This window comes from Branchiostoma belcheri, unplaced genomic scaffold (genome assembly GCF_001625305.1).
Source record: "Branchiostoma belcheri isolate BF01 breed outbred unplaced genomic scaffold, Haploidv18h27 scaffold28, whole genome shotgun sequence".
NCBI classification, from domain to species: domain Eukaryota; kingdom Metazoa; phylum Chordata; class Leptocardii; order Amphioxiformes; family Branchiostomatidae; genus Branchiostoma; species Branchiostoma belcheri.
In genome coordinates this window covers 109,376-130,146 of record NW_017803887.1, presented here as the reverse complement: position 1 = coordinate 130,146, position 20,771 = coordinate 109,376, and the positions used below count along the sequence as shown (strand labels likewise).

The 20,771-nt window shown below is 40.8% G+C and overlaps 2 protein-coding genes across 2 annotated transcripts in view; one reads left to right on the top strand and one right to left on the bottom strand.

The window, feature by feature from the left end:
• Positions 1-67: 67 nt before the first annotated feature.
• LOC109472510 (pollen-specific leucine-rich repeat extensin-like protein 2) lies at positions 68-3,106 on the bottom strand. Its single transcript, XM_019772291.1, has 2 exons — positions 1,424-3,106; positions 68-169 (listed from the first exon to the last, which is right to left on the bottom strand). The coding sequence occupies exons 1-2, from the start codon at positions 3,104-3,106 to the stop codon at positions 68-70; spliced, it is 1,785 nt and encodes a 594-aa protein (XP_019627850.1).
• A 2,442-nt stretch (positions 3,107-5,548) lies between these two features.
• The window catches only part of LOC109472509 (fibrillin-1-like), a 97,298-nt gene continuing 82,075 nt past the window's right edge, over positions 5,549-20,771 (top strand). Inside the window, exons 1-7 of the mRNA XM_019772290.1 lie at positions 5,549-6,392; positions 8,887-8,997; positions 9,146-9,198; positions 9,443-9,488; positions 16,577-16,687; positions 16,832-16,942; positions 17,089-17,199. Of these exons, the coding sequence (XP_019627849.1) occupies positions 5,549-6,392; positions 8,887-8,997; positions 9,146-9,198; positions 9,443-9,488; positions 16,577-16,687; positions 16,832-16,942; positions 17,089-17,199 (1,387 nt within the window). The remainder of the gene's footprint in view (positions 6,393-8,886; positions 8,998-9,145; positions 9,199-9,442; positions 9,489-16,576; positions 16,688-16,831; positions 16,943-17,088; positions 17,200-20,771) is intronic.

Genomic DNA, 20,771 nt, shown 5'->3' with positions numbered 1-20,771 from the left:
GGCATGCTTATCTCTCTATTTGGCCGATTTCTACTCTTTCCGACCGCCTCCCAAAGCCTGGTAGAGGCTAGCCGGGCACCCGTCGGCAGGTGTCCGAGGAGCCTCCCAGACAGAAGGGGCTATCAGCAAACGGATCAGAAGGACTTTTACACATGAACCGGCTGGTGATCTAGACAAGCATGAGCAGACAGAACAACAGCTTTTTATTGTAGTATTGCCTTGATAATTTTGAACATCTACAAGCAATGTTGTGCAGACAGACTTTCAGTTTTAATGTGTTTTTAACAAATTGGTAAGCTTTCGTAATTGCAAAATATTTTTGCGGCTAAAACAAAGTTTGTTGATTTTCTTCCTGTTTGTGTGATTGTCCTAGTACATTACCTTTTAAAAATTAAGACTTTAACCTAGCTTTCTTGTTTTTGTACTTGTTATTATGTGAATGCTGCCCGAAGGAGGTCATATATGTATATGTGAATACATGTAAAAAGAATGCTGAATAAAATTTGCGTACCATTTGTCGTATATTACAGAATTTAAGAATGCTTTAAGGTGCTTATATGTAGCGTAAACATTACGATTTTTAAGCTTACTTTACAGTGCTTAAAAGTTGCTTAAATAAGTGCCATTAAGTACCTTTACGGATAAATTAAGCTAGCTTAAATCACTACATTTAAGGATCCTTTAAGACGCTTAAATGTAGTGTAAACATTAAGATTTAAGCTAACTTTACGGTGCTTAAATGTTGCTTAAAAGAGTGCCATTAAGCACTTTACGGATAAATTAAGCTAGCTTAAATCACTGTATTTACGGACACTTTAAGACGCTTAAATGTAGTGTAAACATTAAGATTTAAGCTAACTTTACGGTGCTTAAATGTTGCTTAAAAGAGTGCCATTAAGCACTTTACGGATAAATTAAGCTAGCTTAAATCAAGCTTAAATCACTGTATTTACGGACACTTTAAGACCCTTAAATGTAGCGTAAATATTGAGATTTAAGCTTACTTTACGGTGCTTAAATGTTGCTTAAAAGAGTGCCATTAAGCACTATACGCACAAACTTAAAGCTAGCTTAAAAGTAACATTTAAGCACGCGTAAAGATTGGCTTAAATTTGCTTAAAGAGTGCCAAAACGGAACCTTTAAGCATGCTTTAAGACTGCTTAAATACCTGATTTCGTGCAGTGAATGCCAATACTTAATACATTGTACATTGGAGAGGACCCACTAATGCCCATACCTAATACATTGTACATAAACTACAATTGCTTCATCCAACCTTAGCATAATATGTATTCTGCACTTACCTCGAATTTTGTGACAAAAACCAGATGTCCCTCGCTCTCTATATCCGTCGGTACCCTCTGGTGTGTCAGAGTTAGTTGCATGGTAGAAGCTTGACTCTTGCATGTGCTCTGGACGCACCTCTGTGGGCACTTCGAATGCGGTAGGCCACAGCCACTGGCCCAGACCCAGGGCGAAGATACTTTTACCAGCCGGATTCACGTACTTTCTGCCCGGTTCTTCATTTCTTCCGTCCGCTTGTTCGTCGCCCATGTCATGGTGAAGAGGCGAGGGTCCATCGGATGCACCTGGCCACAGCCAACGGCCCAGACCGAAGGCGAAGATGCTTCTACCGGCCTTTCTTTCCGATTCTTCACTTCTTCCCTCCACTCGATCCTCCTCCGTGTCTGCCATGCCATGGTGAAGAGACGAGGGTCTATCGGATGCACTAGGCATCAACCAACGGCCAAGACTAGGCGGCAACCAACGGCCCAGACCTAGTGGGAAGATGTTTTTACCGGCCTTTCTGTCCGCTTCTTCACTTCTTCCGTAAATTTCTTTCTCCCCTGTTTCTTCCATGTCGTGTTGAAGAGACGAGGAAGGGCGTGGGAACATTTCTGGAGGCAAGGGCGGCTCGACGTTCTCTTCGCTTTCCGTGTCAAGATGGTTAGATGGGGGATCGCTGGGCGAAGAACCTGGTACAAAGACCCTGTCTCCATGTGGATCGACGTCTTCGTACTCTCTTTCAGGCAAGGGAGGCGGAGCATCTGTACCATTATTGCTGCCATCCGGTCTTTCTTGTCCAGGAATCGATGCGTAGATGCTCTCCCCGTGTGGATCCGTGGCTTCGTATGTATTTGGCGGCATCGTGAACGGGCGCGGTCTTGGTGGTAGCGGTGGAGGGGCTCGGTCGCTGTTCGACTTTTCACTCCTTCCGTCCACCTTTTTCGTCTTCTTTTTCTTGTCTTCCATCTCTAGACTGTGAGGACGGCTTTCATTTGGCATAGAGCAAGGCTCCCCGTTGTCTACCACGCCGGTACGATGCTTTCCTGTGTAGTATATGTCAGTATTGTATATGTGTGGTTCCTCGTTGCTCTCCTGCCACACTACCATGTGGTCTCCTACGTCAAGATGGCGATAGGAGTACACACTTTCACGACTATCCTCCTCCTCCGGGCCGACTTGCTCCTCTTCCTCTTCTTCTTTCTTCCGTTTAGACGCTTTGTCTTTCTTGTCGGGCTTGCGAGGTGGTGGCAGGTCGGGCACAGCTCGTTTCAAGGCAGACTGCAATATCACATTCTCACCAACGGAGCCTTCATCCATGTCTTCATAGTTTGGGCCCGCTTCTTGGGCGAGTTCCTTCTTTTCTGTATGATGGCCAGGCGGGGGTTTCTTTTCTTTTTCTCCCGTATCAATAGGGCTAGACGGGGGTTTCTTGTCTTTTTCTGCCGTATCAATAGGGCTAGACGGGGGTTCACTGAGCGCAGAAATCGGTATGAAGACTCTGTACCCGTGGGGGTCTACGTCTTCGTAATCTCTTGGAGGAAAGGGTGGAGGAACACTAGTTGTACCATGTTCTTCATCATCCTGTGTGTCTTGCCCAGGAGTCGGGGCAAATATGCTCTCGCCGTGTGGGTCCACGTCTTCGTACGTGTTTGGCGGCACCGGACGCGCTCTTGGCGGTATGGGTGGCGGGACGCGGTCGCCGCTGCTCGAGTCTTCACTTCTTCCGCCCGCCTGTTCCTTCCTGCGAGGTGGGGGGACATCGGGCCTGGCGCGTTGTAACCCGGAACTCAGTACGACGTTTTGGTCGTTAAAATCCATGTCTTCATACTTTTTTTCCTTCTTGTTACTTACCTCCATCTTTCTCCTTTTGTAAAAGAAGAGATTGCTAACAGAATCTGAGATATGGTTATGCTCTGTCGTTGAAGAGATTCATTTGTCACGTATAGACACAGTTACTAAAGGATTCTTTCAGCAGTGACAAGTTTTTGAAGGGTATGGATACTAATCTTCAAATTTTTGATGACTATCAGTCCATCTTATGGTTATGCTCTAGGTCTGAGGGCAACTGAGACTCTGGCCATGGATAGAGCTGGTTGGAGAAACCAGACGGAAGGGAGCAAGGGGTCAGATCCTGGCCCGAGCACTTAGGCAGGGAGGTAGGCTAGTTCTGAGGCACTCTATGATGATCTTTTAATTTTGACTGAATCAGCGATTTCAGTGAGAATTCTAACAGTCAAGTACCTGAACTCGTGCCGATGCTTACAACGTCGTCACTCCATGACCATGTACTGTAGTCGGAGCCTGTTGGGAGACGCTGAGGGTGACCTGCGGCCAGAGGACATTGCCGACCTGGCGGCGGATCGACGGTCGTGGAGAAGACTGGTGGTCGACTGTTCCGCAGCTGGACGACGATGATGATGTAGTCGAAGTGGATCGCACAGAAGTTCGCGCAATGTGAAATGTAAGTCCAAGTGGCGATCGTGCCGTTTTTATAGAGATAATATCATACGTAGGCATACGCTGGACAGACCAATCTTGGACATGGGTCTTGGCTTGGCTTAGCTTAGCTTAGCTGGTGAAGATTTCAATGACCCTTTCCACTTTTTTTTCACTTTCTACTTTGAGGCCTAGGCTTATACCAAGCGACTGGATCTGATCAATGCATATGCATATCTACTTCAGATAGCACTGGTTTCCTGTGATTTCTTTTCAACAGGGATATACTTTTCTTCTTGTCGTTGTATCTGAAAAGCCGATGGCTTCCGCGGCTACTTGTCTATTGTGCTTTCATCACTTTGTTCAAGCTACTGCAAGCTACATGCCTTTGTTCTGCTTGTATCAAGTAGAATTGCTTTTGGCTGTATACCTTCGCCCACTCTGCCAAAAGATCGACAACTTCTCGGAGATCTGTGTCCTCTTGTGAACTCTTGTGACCTCCGGGGAAGGAGACATCCTTCCTCGGAAGGGTTCTATTTATCAGTGGCTGTTTGTGTGTTTGCAGCTGTAACTCCTGGACGGATTCCTTTGGGTCTTCGGTACATGATTTGCTATTGGGGTCCAGATGATGCGTATCGTTTTTTTTTAATTGTACATGTGATTTGAAGCGTCGAAATAAAATATTTGGACGGCCTCTGCACAGGTCGAGGTCTACCTTTTTTAAGGGTTGAACTTGTGGTATTTGGCGGTGATAAAGTTTTCAGAGTGCGCTAGTAGCAAAGGGTCATTGATCTGTTTGTTACGCCTGGCGTGTGAAGAAAGATGACGTTGGGGTCGTGTGGCCTAACGGCAGAGTGCTCAACTCGGAACCAAGAGGTCCCGGGTATCATTCATTCATTCATTCATTCATTCATTCATTCATTCATTCATTCATTCATTCATTCATTCATTCATTCATTCATTCATTCATTCATTCATTCATTCATTCATTCATTCATTCATTCATTCATTCATTCATTCATTCATTCATTTTGGGCCTTTTGCAAACATAGGGAAGAGGAAGCCAACATTGAAGGTCTCTCCATCGTCCTCTTGCTACAGGTTTCCCCCAAAGGAAAGGTCTTCCATACTGTTGAAAAAGGTGTCAGAGTAAGATACAAATTACAGTGTGTTGAAATATATGGTCAGAGAGGAGTCTTAATCACTCCTGCTATAAAATTGCAACATAATGTTACCAATAATAGTTACCAATACGTAACCATGGCGACAGACATCTGGTTCAGGTCATTGATCTTATTACGTTGGAGAAGAAGAAGAAGAGCAAAAACAAAATGTTTACCTTCGTTAAACATAATAAATGTCCCCCCTAAGGCAATTTGCAGTTCTGAAAAATATGTACCTGATAAAAAAAATCACACAACACCCGTGCTGTATGAAATGAGTGCTTCGATACAGTAATCAAATTCAGTTGTTTTGTATGAGCATTATAGTTAAGATTGGTCTGTAAAGTGTTGTATAATAAATGATGTGACCCCTACAGCATGGCAAAACCGCTCAGGTGTTTGAAGTCTTGCTTTCTATTGCTTTTCGTACAGTAATTGTTTTATATACATTTGCATGATTCTATACGCAATCCACTGAAACTACTGTACATACTATACTGTAATAAGAGCGCTGCTTGTCTACATGGGTGCGGACTAATCATTGATATCAGGATTTAAAAATTTAAGGTAGAGTGGCTAGCGACTAGGATAAAATCAAATCACAGATTCTGTCAGTTTTCTGTCAGTCTTTTTTTATCATATCAAGTTTCAAAAAGACGAAATGGAGGTAAATGACGGGAAAGAAATGCCGGAAAGAAAGTATGAAGGCATGGATCGGGACGGTGAGAGTATTGTTGTATTAAGTTCTGGGTTGCAACGCCCTGTGTCCGAGGAACCACCACCTTTGCCACCAAGAAAGTACGAAGACGTGACTTTGCATGGCGACAAAGATGTTGTATTGAGTTCTGGACTGCAACGCGCCACACCCAATGTGCCACCACTGCGCCCTCTTGACATGGGAGACAAAGAGAAGGAACAAATGGATGAAGGGAACGAAGAATCGAAAAGGAAGTATGAAGAGGAAGATGATAAAAGTATCTTCGTATCTCGTTCTGAGTTGCAACGTTCTGCGCTCAATGAACCCAAGTCTAACCATCCTACTAAAAATGGGGTACGTGATGTAAGGCTATCAGCAAAAAAACAGTCCAAAAAAGATGCGGATGACAGGAATGTCAAGCCGCCATTGCCACGAAGCAAGTTGCAACCAACTGCGCCCAATAAACCCCCACTAGTACTTTGTCGTGTTGACATGGGAGATCTAGTAAAGAAAACACAGAAAAGTGTGCTGTACCAAGGTGTGGATAATGAACCCTGCATTGTAGATGTGAAGCTGGGCTCTGGCCTGAAGCGCACTGTGCTCAATGAACCGCCACCATTGCCAGCAAGAAAGTACGAAGACACGGATCCGCATGGAGACTTTGTTCTGTGGTCTGAGTCACAACGTGCAAAGTGCCACGAACCCCCACCTTACCATCTTGACAGTGGAGACAAAGAGAGTGAAGAAGTGGATGGAATGAAGGAAGACTCGGACAGAGAATATGAAGACGTGGATTCGGCTGGCGAAAGTATTTTCGGACTGAGCCAGGGGTTACGACGCCCTGTACCTAATGAACTCCCGGCTAGGCGTCCAGAGAACAAGCAAGAGTCAAGCACCGATAAAGAATCGGACAGAAAGTATGAAGACGTGGGTTCGGCAGGCGAAAGTATTTTTGTACTGAGCCAGGGGTTACGGCGCCCTGTACCCTATGAGCTCCCGGCTAGGCGTCCAGAGAACAAGCAAGAGTCAAGCACCGATAAAGAATCGGACAGAAAGTATGAAGACGTGGATTCGGCAGGCGAAAGTATTTTTGGACTGAGCCATGGGTTAAGACGCCCTGCACCCTATGAACTCCCGACTGGGCGTCCAGAGAACAAGCAAGAGTCAAGCACCTATGAAGACCGGGACGCACCTGGCTTTTGTCACAAAGTGAGAGGTACGTGCACATATATCTTATCCATAACAATCAGTCATTTGGTCTCTGCACAAATGCTCCCTGTAGATTCATTCGCTTTTTTTCTTGCTAATCTGCTTTAAGCCATTCATGAATTGCTCAAGGACACAACTGCAGGCCTTGCCAATTATTATGGATTTTACTCGAATCCTTCTAGGATTAGCCTGGGTACCAAACCCATAGCACACTGGACACAGCTCACTGAGATACTTTGTGTCCAGTGTGCTATGGGTTTGGTACCCAGGCTATCTAGGATAAGATTGCAATCAAAATTTCTTCTATATGTTATCATCATCATGGTGTTTAGTTTGTGAAACTCCCGTCTATTTTTTATCATAATCATGGTGTTAATCATGGTGTTAAGTGAAATGTACATCTACCTAAAGCTGCATTTAACAAGCATGCTACACATTTTAAGCAAAGTTATGGCGTCGATTTTGTATCCCTCTGAGGCATTTTACTTTTTAATTTACCGGTATATCATATTCAAAGCTAACACATATTTGCATGTATAGGTTTGTACAAATTTATGATATGGGATATATCCTATTTTATATAACACCCTAGATGCCTAAACGCCAGAATTTACACCAATAATTAAAAGCACATTCTCATTGCTTACTACAGTCTTTTATAAGGTAAATCATTCTCATAGGTATGGTTGCTGTTATGCACGAGACGATGCTATACAGCATACCTAAATGTCCAAGTGATGACGATTGGTTTATTGGAAGAAACTCAACACAATCTGACATAGCAGTCAAAAGACTGAATTAGCGTCAGACTTTACAAAAGTTAAATTAGATAAATTAAATGGATAAAATCTCATCACAGCTTAAATTAAGATAAAATATTTTACAGTTCGCTCAGTCCTCATATACGGAAATAAATAAAATCTGCTACCACATATTAAAACTCTACAGTTCATTCAATAATTAAGTCATGCCGAGGATAGCACTGGTTAGGTAACGCTTATATATAAATTTTGCTTATGTTATATATATATAATTGTCGTGCAATAAAGTTTATGTATGTATTAAATCCTAGATAGAGCAATGGGACTATGGAAGAAGTGGAAATCTACCAGTCTATTTTGGCTTGTACTGGTCGCCGGAGTGCTGGTGACTGCGTTAGTGATTAGTATTGCTATCATGGCACCTAGTTTCATAGCCGTGGGGAAGGTAGGTATCATATGGCATTATTTTCTTACCATTCTTTTAAAATGCTTTTCTCGCTTATTTGTTTTGTCTTTAAGAACTTTTTTTCTGGTGAGGGTACTACCATAAGCCATAGGCTACACTCTGTCTTTCAACTTTAAATGCGGCAATAAAAAGGTAGGCCATGTAACATCCATGATCATCTATACTAGAGACCTGGCTACGGGTGGATCTCTCAAGCACTTGATTTTGGCACTCCCAGCCCCAAGGACAGACAGCACTTAAGCTCCTGTTCTGTATAACAGTAGCTTTCTGACTAACTTGCATCATCTTGTCTTGACTTGTCTGACTTTTGCTCCCTTTTGGACTTCCAAAAATTGTCTTCTCTTTAATTGCATATCAATCAATAGTTTGTGCTTATAAACCTGCATTTCTGTTATGGTCTCTGAGTCACTGACGAAAGGTAGTGGATACTACCTGAGTCGTCTGACCGTTTCTAAAATCATATCCAGTTGCTTGAGTAACTGCTTTTTAGCGTATATTAGACACTATCTACTTGCATCACTGATTTCTGTGATTTAATTTCAAAGAACCAAGATGGTGTAATCGGAGCTTTCCCGACGGAGCCGGGTTTTCCCTGGACGTCGGTACCCGATAAGAAAAGCAGTTTTCCTGCTTCTTATTCAACTTCTCCCGTGTCTTCATCGAAGGACATACAAACCACACCAATGGCCCTCCCAGCAACCACTGGTGAATCTTGTCTTGTCTGACTTTTGTTCCATTTTGGAACAATAGTTATATTTAATAACTATTTGGAGCCTTATTTCATTTAACAATGTTTTGAGTTTTATCGTTTGCATCTCTGGTAATAAACTTATCACAATTGCTAATGGTCTTTGTTGATCCCACAGACATCAATGAGTGTGCCGACAAGCCATGCCAGCATGGAACCTGTGTGAACAGAGATGGTGGCTACAAATGTATCTGCTCAGTTGGATGGACTGGACAGAACTGCCAGCAAGGTGAGTTCTGTCTAGCCAATATTTCCTCATATTGTTGTGTTTCTCTCTCTCTCTCTCTTTCTCTCTCTCTCTCTTTCTCTCTATGTCCTTGATCCTTGAATTTGTTTTTTATGCGGTTAATGTTATATTTATTTCTTTTTCCCCACAGCCATCAATGAGTGCACAAGAAAGTCATGTCAACATGGAACCTGTGCGAACAAAGCCGGTGGATATAAATGTACCTGCTCACCCGGATGGACTGGACAGAACTGTCAGCAAGGTGAGTTTGCCGAATAGTCAACGTTTCCTCATAATGTGTTTCTCTCTTTCTCTCCCTTCCTTTTTTCTTTATGTCATTTAAACTTTTTGAGCTTAATATAGAATTCAAATTTATCCCACAGACATTAATGCGTGTACTGACAAATCCTGCCAACATGGAACCTGTGTGAACAAAGATGGTGGATACAAATGTACATGCTCACCTGGATGGACTGGGCAAAACTGTCGGCAAGGTGAGTTTATGAAGTAGTTATGAAAAGATAATCATCTCCATTTTGGAATGTTCCTATTTCCTGACATCTTTCTTTCTGTCTTTGCCATTCATTTTTGCTGATTGATCGTTGATTTATGTTTGAAATCAAATATATTTTTGTATTACACAGATATCAATGAGTGCATCAGAAACCCATGTCAACATGGACGCTGTTTGAACAAAAATGGCGGATACAAATGTACCTGCTCATTTGGATGGACTGGACAGAACTGCCAGCAAGGTGAGTTCCTTTTGTAGCTACCTTTCAACATAGTTTTTTTAATCATCTATAATACATTTTGTACTTGATTTTTCTAGTTTCCATCCACCATTCCTTTTGTTTTCTTTCTCTGTTAATGATGGATATTATATCTATCAATGTATCATACATTAGGTAATTCTTTTTCATTCACACAGACATCGATGAGTGCATCAGAAACCCATGCCAACATGGAACCTGTATGAACCAAGATGGCGGATACAAATGTAACTGCTTACCTGGATGGACTGGACAGAACTGTCAGATGAGGAGTGGACAAGATTGGCGACAAGGTGATTTTCACTTATTTGTTACTGACTCAAAATCATTCTGTGTATTTTTTCTACTAGGAAAACATGTTTGATTCTTCATTTTTTACTAATTGCAAGCATCGATGCCTGTTTGGTGTTAGCTCACTACTGTTTAGTCAGCCCGGCATTGTCACAGTGGGGGTGGGAATACAGTAAACACTGTTACAGGTCTGCGAGTAACAAAGCCAGCTGCTCTACAGAAGCCTGCTAGTATAATTTCGGTTTTAGCCTATTGCATTTACTGTTTAAAAGTTACAACTTGTTATTGCCAGAGTTTGAGGATGGAATTCAATAATCACTTCTACATCTTTGACAGTGTGAGAGTCAAAGTCTTGATCAGTTTTTATCTAGAGCATCCCATCTGCCGGTATCGTTACTCATTAGGTTTTAGCTCACTTAATTTTTGTACACTGTTTAGATGATACAGCGGGACATTGCCAGAGATGGTGGTTGGCATACAACAACCACTGCTACATGGTGGGGAGAGAACCTGTCACCTGGTTCACAGCGAACAGCCGATGCGGACAAGTTGGCGCACATGTGGCTTCTATTCAGGACAGTGAAGAGAACGACTTTATTGCAGATATCATCCAAAATGGTGGGTAATAAGATATAACCTGTGTTAAACAATCTCTCGCTGTTAGGGGCTGTTTTCAGTGATGACATCCTTGATGATTCCCTGAATAGGTTTAAATTTCTGATTGCCTGGTCTCCTCACGGAGAGTTTGTTTCCGTTTACTTCTAACTTTGGAGAACTCTATGTATAGATTTGATGCAAAGTAAATCACCTAAACCAACAAGCTTTCAATCAGACCTCTGTTACTAGCCCAAACTGATGGGGTGGGGGGTGGATAAACCTCCGTCAGCGAGAGATTGTGTAACACAGGCTGATACGAAATGTTAATTGGGCACATTGAAGCTGTTCCTGGCCTATAAGGCATTTTCCTTCTGTGATTTTACTGGTATTTCAAATCCAAACACATATTTGTACATAACGTTTTGTATATAACTAGGATATATAATATATACTATTATATATGATATCTTACATTCCAAATTACACAAAGATTAAGATTGTGATAACATTGTGTAACACAGGCTGATGCGAAATGTTGGGTACCTTGTAACCTGTTTCTGCCAATGCCATTCAGGACACAGGACATAGATTTGGGTAATTTCAACTTGAAGATCAGTGACTATACAGAATGTACATGGTGTGCGGAAATAGTGCTATGAATCTAAAAGCATCAAAATGATTTTCTGCAATTGCAGCGAAAGGAATACTACGATATCATGTCTGGAGTGGACTGAGACGTGGAGAGGATGGACAGTTTCAGTGGACGGATGGGTCACCATTGTCCTACACTAACTGGGCTGAATGTGAACCCGACAATAATGGCCTTCTTACATTTGGCAAGGGAGAGAAATGTGTTTCCGTTATCTCCAAGGTATGTTTTGCTAGGGCAAGGAGACAAAGATTAATTTTTTGTTTTATGACTCTTCAAGTTAGAAAAAAAATAATTTTCCTCATTTTTCTTCTCCTCCTCTTTCTTGTGAGCAAATGTCAATTTTTCTACTTTTCGTTAAATTTTTTCCAAATCCGTGAATCAACAAATTAAACTAGTGCCTGTTGTTTTTCATCCCTGTAATATAATTGAAATAAACTGATTACGATGCATTGTTGACTGGTTTGTATGTCCGTGAATAGTTTCCCTGAATGAAGAATCTTTTACACTACCAAGAGTTTTCTTCAGTGACACTAGAGACTGGAGGAGAAATGCAGGTTTATCAGCAGGAACTCTATAGTTTTCTCCTGCAGTATCTAGTATAACTGACGAAAGGTAGTGGATGCTACCTGAAACGTCTGACCGTTTCCAAAAGCATATCCAGTTGCTTGAGTAACTGTTTTCTGGCATACATTATCTATTAAGCTTCCCTTATTCCGCATGTACCAGTATTAGGTACGCATTAGTATTGTTGAGTATCATTACAGAAAATGGCACCAAGAAGATTGTGTTTTCAACACACTGTAATTTGTATCTTGTTCACCTTTTCCAACAGACTGGGCAAGCTTTCTTTTGGCAGAAAGTTAGAGAAAGAGGACAATGGAGAGACCAGCAATGTTGGCTTCCTCTTCCCTATGTTTGCAAAAGGCCCAAACAACAAGAGACCGACATCACGCACCAACAACCAACCTTGTATGAATGAATGAATGAACGAAAAAATGAATGAATGTTTATGTCTTGCGACTATACGCCACCCAGCCCAAATAGGCTTATAAGGCACCAACAAAAGACAAATATCATAATACAAAACGGTATATGGAAACAAAAAAGACAAGGGTAAGACACGATTAAGACACACCATTGATTTGTTTTGGACACGTTCATGTAAAATAGCAAAACAAAACAAAACAAAACAAAAAACAACAACAGAGAACTGGGGCAAAACATGCATCTGACTTGGGTGGCTGCATTTGCCAAATGGATAATGTCCCAAATGATCTGCTTGGAGATAAACTTTCCTGTATAATATTACAATCTAACATTATTCAATGATCCAAGAAATCAATACAATGTGACAGCAGTAAGCTGGAAGAAATGGCACTTGCTTAAGACACTAAACAAATCTAGTTGCATGGAAGAAAAATATTACCTTTCTAATTATTATCAACTCCTTATAAGGAGCCATAGTAAGCTTAAAAATTTACACTTGCCTAAAAGGCTAAGACACTGAACAAATCTAGTTGCAAGGAGCAAAATATGATTTTGTACCTTCCACTCCTCCACTCCTCCATGCTCCATATTTATTTTTTTGCAACAGTCGTAGGTCTGCTCTAAACCATTGTAAAATGTGAAGGTTTTCAGTACCATTTAATTTCACCGACAATCCAGACACTATAAGGTAATCTGTAGTGCTCAGAAATATGTATATTCATGTTGTTTTGTATGAGCATTATATTCAAAATTGGTCTGTTGGTAACGTAGGTGTAATATTATGTATGATGTCAATCCTACGCCACAAACACCGCATAAACACACCTAATAATATTTATTTGAATGAACCTATATTCAATCCACTTTAATATCTACTCTCCATGGAATAACAACGCCGTTCACCTGCATGGGTGCGAGTTAAGGTATTCTTTGTCAAAAACTGTAATCATTATTATCAAGCTTGAAAAAATTAAGGTAGAGTGACTACCGACTAGAACAAAATCATTTATTATCATTTCCAACAAGAAGAAATGGAGGTTAATGACGCGAAGGAAACGTCGGAAAGAAAGTATGAAGACATGGATTCGGACAGCCAGAGTATTATTGTATTAGGTTCTGGGTTGCAACGCCCTGTGTCCGAGGAACCACCGCCTTTGCCACCAAGAAACTACGAAGACGTAACTTTGCAAGGCGACGGAGGTGTTGTACTGAGTTCTGGACTGCAACGCGCCAAACGCAATTTGCCCCCACCGCGCCATCTTGACATGGGAGACAAAGAGAAGGAACAAATGGATGGAGGGAAGGAAGAATCGAAAAGGAAGTATGAAGAGCAAGATGATGAAAGTATCTTCGTATCTCGTTCTGAGTTGCTACGTTCTGCGCTCAATGAACCCACGTCTATCCATTGTACTAAAAAGCAGGTACATGATTTTAGGCTATCAGCAAAAAAACATTCCAAAAAAGATGCGGATGACAGGAATGTCAAGCCGCCATTGCCACGAAGCAAGTTGCAACCAACTGCGCCCAATAAACCCCCACTCGTACCTTGTCGTGTTGACATGGGAGATCTAGTAGAGAACGCACAGGAGAGCGTGCTGTACCAAAAGTATGAAGGTGTGGATCTGAAGTCCGGTAGAGTACATGTAGGTGTAAAACTGGGCTCTGGCTTAAAACGTACTGTGCTCAATGAACCCCCGCCATTACCAGCAAGAAAGTACGAAGACACGGATCCGCATGGTGACACAGTTTTAGTTTTGAGCTCTGAAACCCGACCTAAACATCTTTACAGTGAAAACAAAGAGAAGGAAGAAGTGGACGGAACGTATAAGGTATTAGGTTCTGGGTTGCAATGCCCTGTGTCCGGGGAACCGCCGCCTTTGCCACCAAGAAACTACGAAGATGTGGATTCGCATGGGGCCAGTATCATTGTACTGTGTTCTGGACTGCAACGTGCTACGCCCAATGTACCCCTACCTCGCCATCTTGACATGGGAGACAAAGAGAAGGAAGAAGTGGAGGGAAGGAATGAAGAATCGGACAGAAAGTATGAACACGTGGATTCGGCTGGCGAAAGTATTTTTGTACTGAGCCAGGGGTTACGGCGCCCTGTACCCAATAAACTTTCGGCTAGGCGTCCAGAGAACAAGCAAGAGTCAAGCACCGATAAAGAATCGGACAGAAAGTATGAAGACGTGGATTCGGCAGGCGAAAGTATTTTTGTACTGAGCCAGGGGTTACGACGCCCTGTACCCTATGAGCTCCCGGCTAGGCGTCCAGAGAACAAGCAAGAGTCAAGCACCGATCCTACACCTGACACACCAGAGGATACTAACGGAGATGAAGAACAAGACGCACCTAGTTTTTGTCAGAAAGTTCGAGGTACGTGCAGACATCTTAGTTCCGTGCATATAATTCTACATATTCTACATATTAACTGGAATTCATTTGCTTTGTTTCTTGCTAACCTTACGTAATCCATTAATGGGGTCGTGTGACGTAGCGGCAGTGTGCTCGACTCGGAACCAAGAGTTCCCGGGTTCGAGTCCTGACATGGCACCGATCTTGTGCCCTTGGTAAAGGCACTTTACACGACCTTTTCTCACCTCGCTCAGTATTGCATTGTCCCCTGTGTTGGTGATGGCATTAATATAAGTTGAAAAACTTGAGTGTGTCCCCACCACGTCTTGTGATTGCATGTTGGAATGAAAAAAAATCAAATCAAGAATTGCTCAAGAACACAAGCTTTGCCAATTATAATTCTGGATTTTAAATAGAAACCTTCTGAAATAAGATTGTAATCAAGGTTTTGATATTTGTTATCATGGAATATTCAGGTGTGAAATACACTTGTACACAGAGCTGCATTTTACACACGATATTTCCTTAGTAAACCACAAGTACTAATATGTGATTGTTAGCAACTAAACAGTAAATGTTTACTGACTCCTTTCTATAACTTGATAGCAAATTGCTACCAAAGCAGTTTAATCATCTCGAATCTAATGCCATAATTCTTCTTACTAATTTCTATTGATGTTACTGTCTTGATAATGGCATGCTCAAGGGGAATTACTTAGACAGTAAGATCAGACAAATTTCATCGTCGCCTGTCAACTTAAAGATATTATTCATCTACTGAAAGTTGATCCCATGCCCTATCTGATACGGCATAATACTCAGAAAATACTTTGCATCTACTCATGGCAAAAGCATATTCTCATTCCTTAAACTACGAAGTCGTCTGTAAGGTATATTAGTCTTATAGTATGATTGTTGGTATAGAGCAGCAGAGACTTTCTCATACCATATGGTGGAATACAAATTATGTTTGTATCAAATCCTAGATAGAGCCATTGAACTGTTGAGGAAGGGAATCTCTAGCAGTATGTTTTGGCCTGTTCTGCTCTGCATATTCCTGGTGACTGCGTCAGTTATCACTGCTACTATCCTGTTACCTCGTATCAAAGCTGCATGGCAGGTAGGTCATTGCTGTCTTGCGCCAAAAAGCAGTTACTCAAGTATTTTCTCTTGTGCTTATAAACCTGCATTTCTCCTCTGGTCTCTCAGTCACTGACGAAAGCTAGTGGATACTAGCTGAAACGTCTGACCGTTTCCAAAATCATATCCAGTTGCTTGAGTAACTGTTTTTTGGCGTATCGTATTACCTGGATGTCTAACCTTCATCGACATTACTGTCTTGCTTTGGTTGTTTGTCCCAATGTAGCTTTGTATTGTCAGGGTTAGGGTTAGGGTTAGGGCTGGCACGAACATAAGCTATGGATTTGAGTCTAATAACCTTTTGTCTTGAAATCTGAACTTGAAATTAAATGAAAAAGCCGATGTCAGGGATCAAAATTCGTTATTTTACTGCATACTGGGTAACAAGCTGGTACATGTGATATTTAAAGTCACCTGCTTTAGATGCGCAATTTACTTACTTGTACCTGTCCTTTTCAAAGGACCAAGATGGTATAGTGGTGAGCGGAGCACACCCAAAGAATCCGGTTTCTTCTTTGACACCCGACAAGGGAAGCAGTTCTGCCGTTTCTTACTCGACTTCCCCCGTGTCTCCATCGAATGCCATACCAACCACAACAATGCCCCTCCCATCAACCACTGGTAACTTATGCATGGTTTTTTGATACCTGATAATATGCAATACCTATCTGTGTGTCATAACCTATTCTGATCCTATCGTGATTTCATTTGACATTGTTTACAGTTTTATTTATACATCCCTGACAATAAACTGGTCATAAATGGATATTTATTTATTCCGCAGACATCGGTGAGTGTACCAGCAAACCCTGCCAACATGGAACCTGTGTGAACAAAGATGGCGAATACAAATGTACCTGCTCATCAGGATGGACTGGACAGAACTGTCAGCAAGGTGAGTTTTGTCTAGTTATGAAGAACAATCAAAACTGTTCCTATTTCATGACGCGTTTTCCTCACTCTCTCTTGTGACCTTGTCAATGATTTGTTCTTGATTAACATTTAATGTAACATTTATGTCTTTACCCCATAGCCAAAGACATCAATAAGTGTATCGGGAAACCATGCCAACGTGGAACCTGTGTGAACAAAGATGTTGGATACAAATGTACCTGCTCACCTGGATGGACTGGACAGAACTGTCAGCAAGGTGATTACTGCACAAATATATTATTTTGAGAGGCTAATTTTGAAGCAGAATCTTTTATTTCCTGCCATCTTTCTTTCTCTCTCTCTCTCCTTTGATAATTGTTAATTGTTTTAACACAAAATCAAATTTATTTCTTTGTTCTACAGACATGAACGAGTGCATCACCAAACCCTGCCAACATGGACGCTGTGTGAACAAAGATGGTGGATACAAATGTACCTGCTCACCTGGATGGACTGGGCAGAACTGTCAGCGAGGTTGGTCTTTTTCTGTAGCCGCCATTTACTTTGTTTCAATACATGAATTTTCCTATTTGCATTCATTATCAATTTGCCTTTCCCTTTCATAAGGAATATATGTTTACATGATGCATTTGTATTTCTTTCTCCATCACTCAGACATCAATGAGTGCTACAGCAGACCATGCCAACGTGGGGGACGCTGTGTGAACAAAGATGGCGGATACAGTTGCGCCTTCTCACCTGGATGGACTAGACAGAACTACCGGCCTGGCTGGACTGGACAACATGGTCAACAAGGTGAATGTTTCATGTGATTTAATAATGACCAAATCATAAAATAATAAAAACATACACCCCTCTGTTGCTAATTGCAATCATCAATGTCTGTTTAGTGTTAGATCACTATACATGTACTTACTTAAGAACTTACCTGTGTGTGAAAAAACTTGTAGATATTGCATGTCAAACGAGGGGTGGAAGACGAAACGCATTCTATTTCAAACTGCTCCCTCCTTCTAAGACCTCGAAAGAAAGGACCTGTTTGAAGTTCTCCACGTTTACAGATAAAAGAAAACTACTCTCCTCTTAACATCACAAAACACACAAATTTTAACAAAGTGGGATCATTCGTCTTCCACTGTCTTGGTAAACCCAATAAATTGGGATAAATTAGAATTTAGTGTTTAGTAGTAAGAGTATTTGTATATTACTGTATTGATATCCACCCTGTTGTCCATCTTTTTATTTTCATGTTACATGTACTTGCAATTAGCCTACGGGCATTAAAAACTTTCACTATACTTACTGTTTGTTCCAGGCGATTATGTTCTATGCCAGAATGGATGGTGGAAATTCAAGAACCACTGCTACATGCTGATGAAAAAGAAAACCAGTTGGGATCAAGCCAAGTCAGCTTGTGAACGACTTGGTTCAAATCTGACTTCTATCATAGACAGTGAAGAGAACCACTTCATTGCTGATATCATCCGTAATGGTGGGTAGCAGTGACGTAACCTATGTTATACAATCTCTCGTTAGCATGGAAGTTCATAAATTGAGTTGGTAAATTACATAATGAAAAATTTAAACTGTTCTCCATCTCAAAAATTTCCCTCACCGGAATTTTCGACTGATTCAGTCGAAAATTCCGATAAGTGAAATTTATGAGTTGGAGAACAGTTTAAATTTTTCATAATATACTCATGTTTTGCATACTGCATGTTCTCTTGTGCATTTAGCCCATCTGGGCAAGAAAATGCAATAATGATTCATATCACATCATAACACAATCTCTCATTATTAGGGACTGATCATAATCTGCCTGGTATCCTTAGTAGAGAACATGCTTCCATTTACTTTTGAGAGCTACATGCATTTTCGTAGATTTCATATTGGGAGAAAAGATGTTGTTCTCGCCCTGTACTTTTAACACGTAACCTTGAAGTACTTTTCAAGTCTTGAGTAAAACATTTTCAAAATATAAACCTTTATAAAGTCTGAGCATACTCATTATTACACAGCTATATCTCTCTGCTAAGCGATTTAACAACTAATTTATACTTCTGTATTCATTTATAATATCTTAATAGCTTAACTCTGTTCTCTTGATACCTGGACGATGCCCATGTTTGTAATTTTTTATTTTATGTCTAGTGGTGACGTGAATATAAACATATTGCTTGAGTGCGTCACCACTATGTATTGTATTTTTTGCATGTTGAAATAAAAAAAAGCTGACGATTCTTCTCTTTAATTTCAGTTAGAGGGCTTCTACAATACCAAGTCTGGTTTGGACTGAAACGTGGAAAGGATGGGCAGTTTCAGTGGACGGATGGGTCACCATTGTTCTACACAAACTGGGCACCAACAGAACCTGACAATCGTAACAACTTCCTTTCATTTGGCCAGGGACAGGGATGCGCTACTGTTGTCTCCAAGGTATGTTTTACTTAAGGTCTCACGTAGGGCCCCCCACGAAGCCCATGTTTGCACTTGACCTTGGTCTCCCAACAGTAACCTGCCTGCCAAAATCATAAACAGTGATCCATGCCTTCAAAAGTTATGCCGCTATATTCACAGTCTCCCACACTAAAGCAGACTGATTTTATATCCTTCTCACGAAGGCAATGACATAAGGAAGGATATGTTATAAGCATCAGCACTTACTAATTGTTACTCTATATTCCACCTTCTCCAACAGACAGGAAAACCATTCCCCTGGCTGGCACTTCACAGAAGAGGACAATGGAAAGACCAGCAATGTTGGATTTCTCTTGCCTTTGTTTGCAAAATGCCAAATGACAGTGCATGATTTAACATCTGTCAATGTATCATAACACACTGGTACGACACACTGTCCTGGTTTGCCTGTTAAAATTTTCAAAATTTTAGGAGAATGACATAATGAAAACGGGGAAGTAGAAGTTGCATCTGCCTCTGTTCACTGCCTAAAACTGTGTGCACCTACATGAAGGTACAGACTTGCCCTGAGTCTATTTTCATGTTTAATAATCCTACATGTATGTACATAGAAAAGCTGAAAATGAGCACCAAGTAATGTTTGTGTTCGTGTGTGTGTGTGTGTGTGTGTGTGTGTGTGTGTGTATGTGTGTGAGAGAGAAAGAGAGAGAGCAAATTTAGCAAATTGTAAAATAACAACGTTATATAACCAGAGATTGACAGAATTATTGCATTTTAAACACTATTGGGATTAATATTACACTCGAATAGCTGACTTATCACACTTGTTTGATTTTACACATTTCAAAAGGACCTTGAAATATTATTACATGACTTAATGTCAGTTGACAACATAAATGGTAAAACGTTAAAAAATCTTTAGAGCTTGAAATATGGACAATTACAAATAGATGGTCACTTCTTGTAGGAAAATGCCAATGAATGCCTATCTTATGTAATGCAGTAATGCCGCTTTGTAAGATATTTACTATATTCTGAAAATTATCTTTTTGTTTCACAATAACAATGGAGAGTTTAACGGAACAGCTCTTACCACCTTTAGAAAGCAAGAACAACAAAATTTTAGGCTGATTGTTTTATTGAGATTTTAAAATCATGTAGCTTTAAACGTTTGTAGAGGCCTCTTGCCTCTGACAGGGGTTTTGAATTGTACTATCAGTGTCATTGACAAACCTAAATTACTGTTATAGTTGCGATTGGAATCTATTGTGAAGTAGCAAAATAATAAGACCATATTACAACATTCAATTGGAATCTATTGTACCAACATACATTGGTATAGGGCAATGAACAAATAAGTCAACATTAAGGCAATGTAATGTGAATTATCAGAAGAAAAGTGATTATATCACATTAATACAGTAGCCATATCCAGTGAAGTAAAATAAAAGTAAGTGGTGCTTCAAATGTGCCTTTAGTTGTTATCTTGCCATTTCTGGTAGAACAGGCACCTTGTCAGTGTGTGAATACTGAAAGATTTAATTTTAGCAGCAACTTAAAGCATACTGGAATACAAATAAAATCGACCTTATTGCTTAACAGCTGTAATGGTACAATGTATGGCAAAGACGAAACAACAAGGATACATGAACCATACTAAAATACAT

Coding starts and splice junctions, on each gene's coding strand:
- LOC109472510 (XM_019772291.1), bottom strand. CDS start 3,106: ATGGATTTTAACGACCAAAACGTCGTACTGAGTTCCGGGTTACAACGC. Junction 170..1,423: donor CATTCGAAGTGCCCACAGAG/GTGCGTCCAGAG, acceptor ATGCTTGTCTAG/ATCACCAGCCGGTTCATGTG.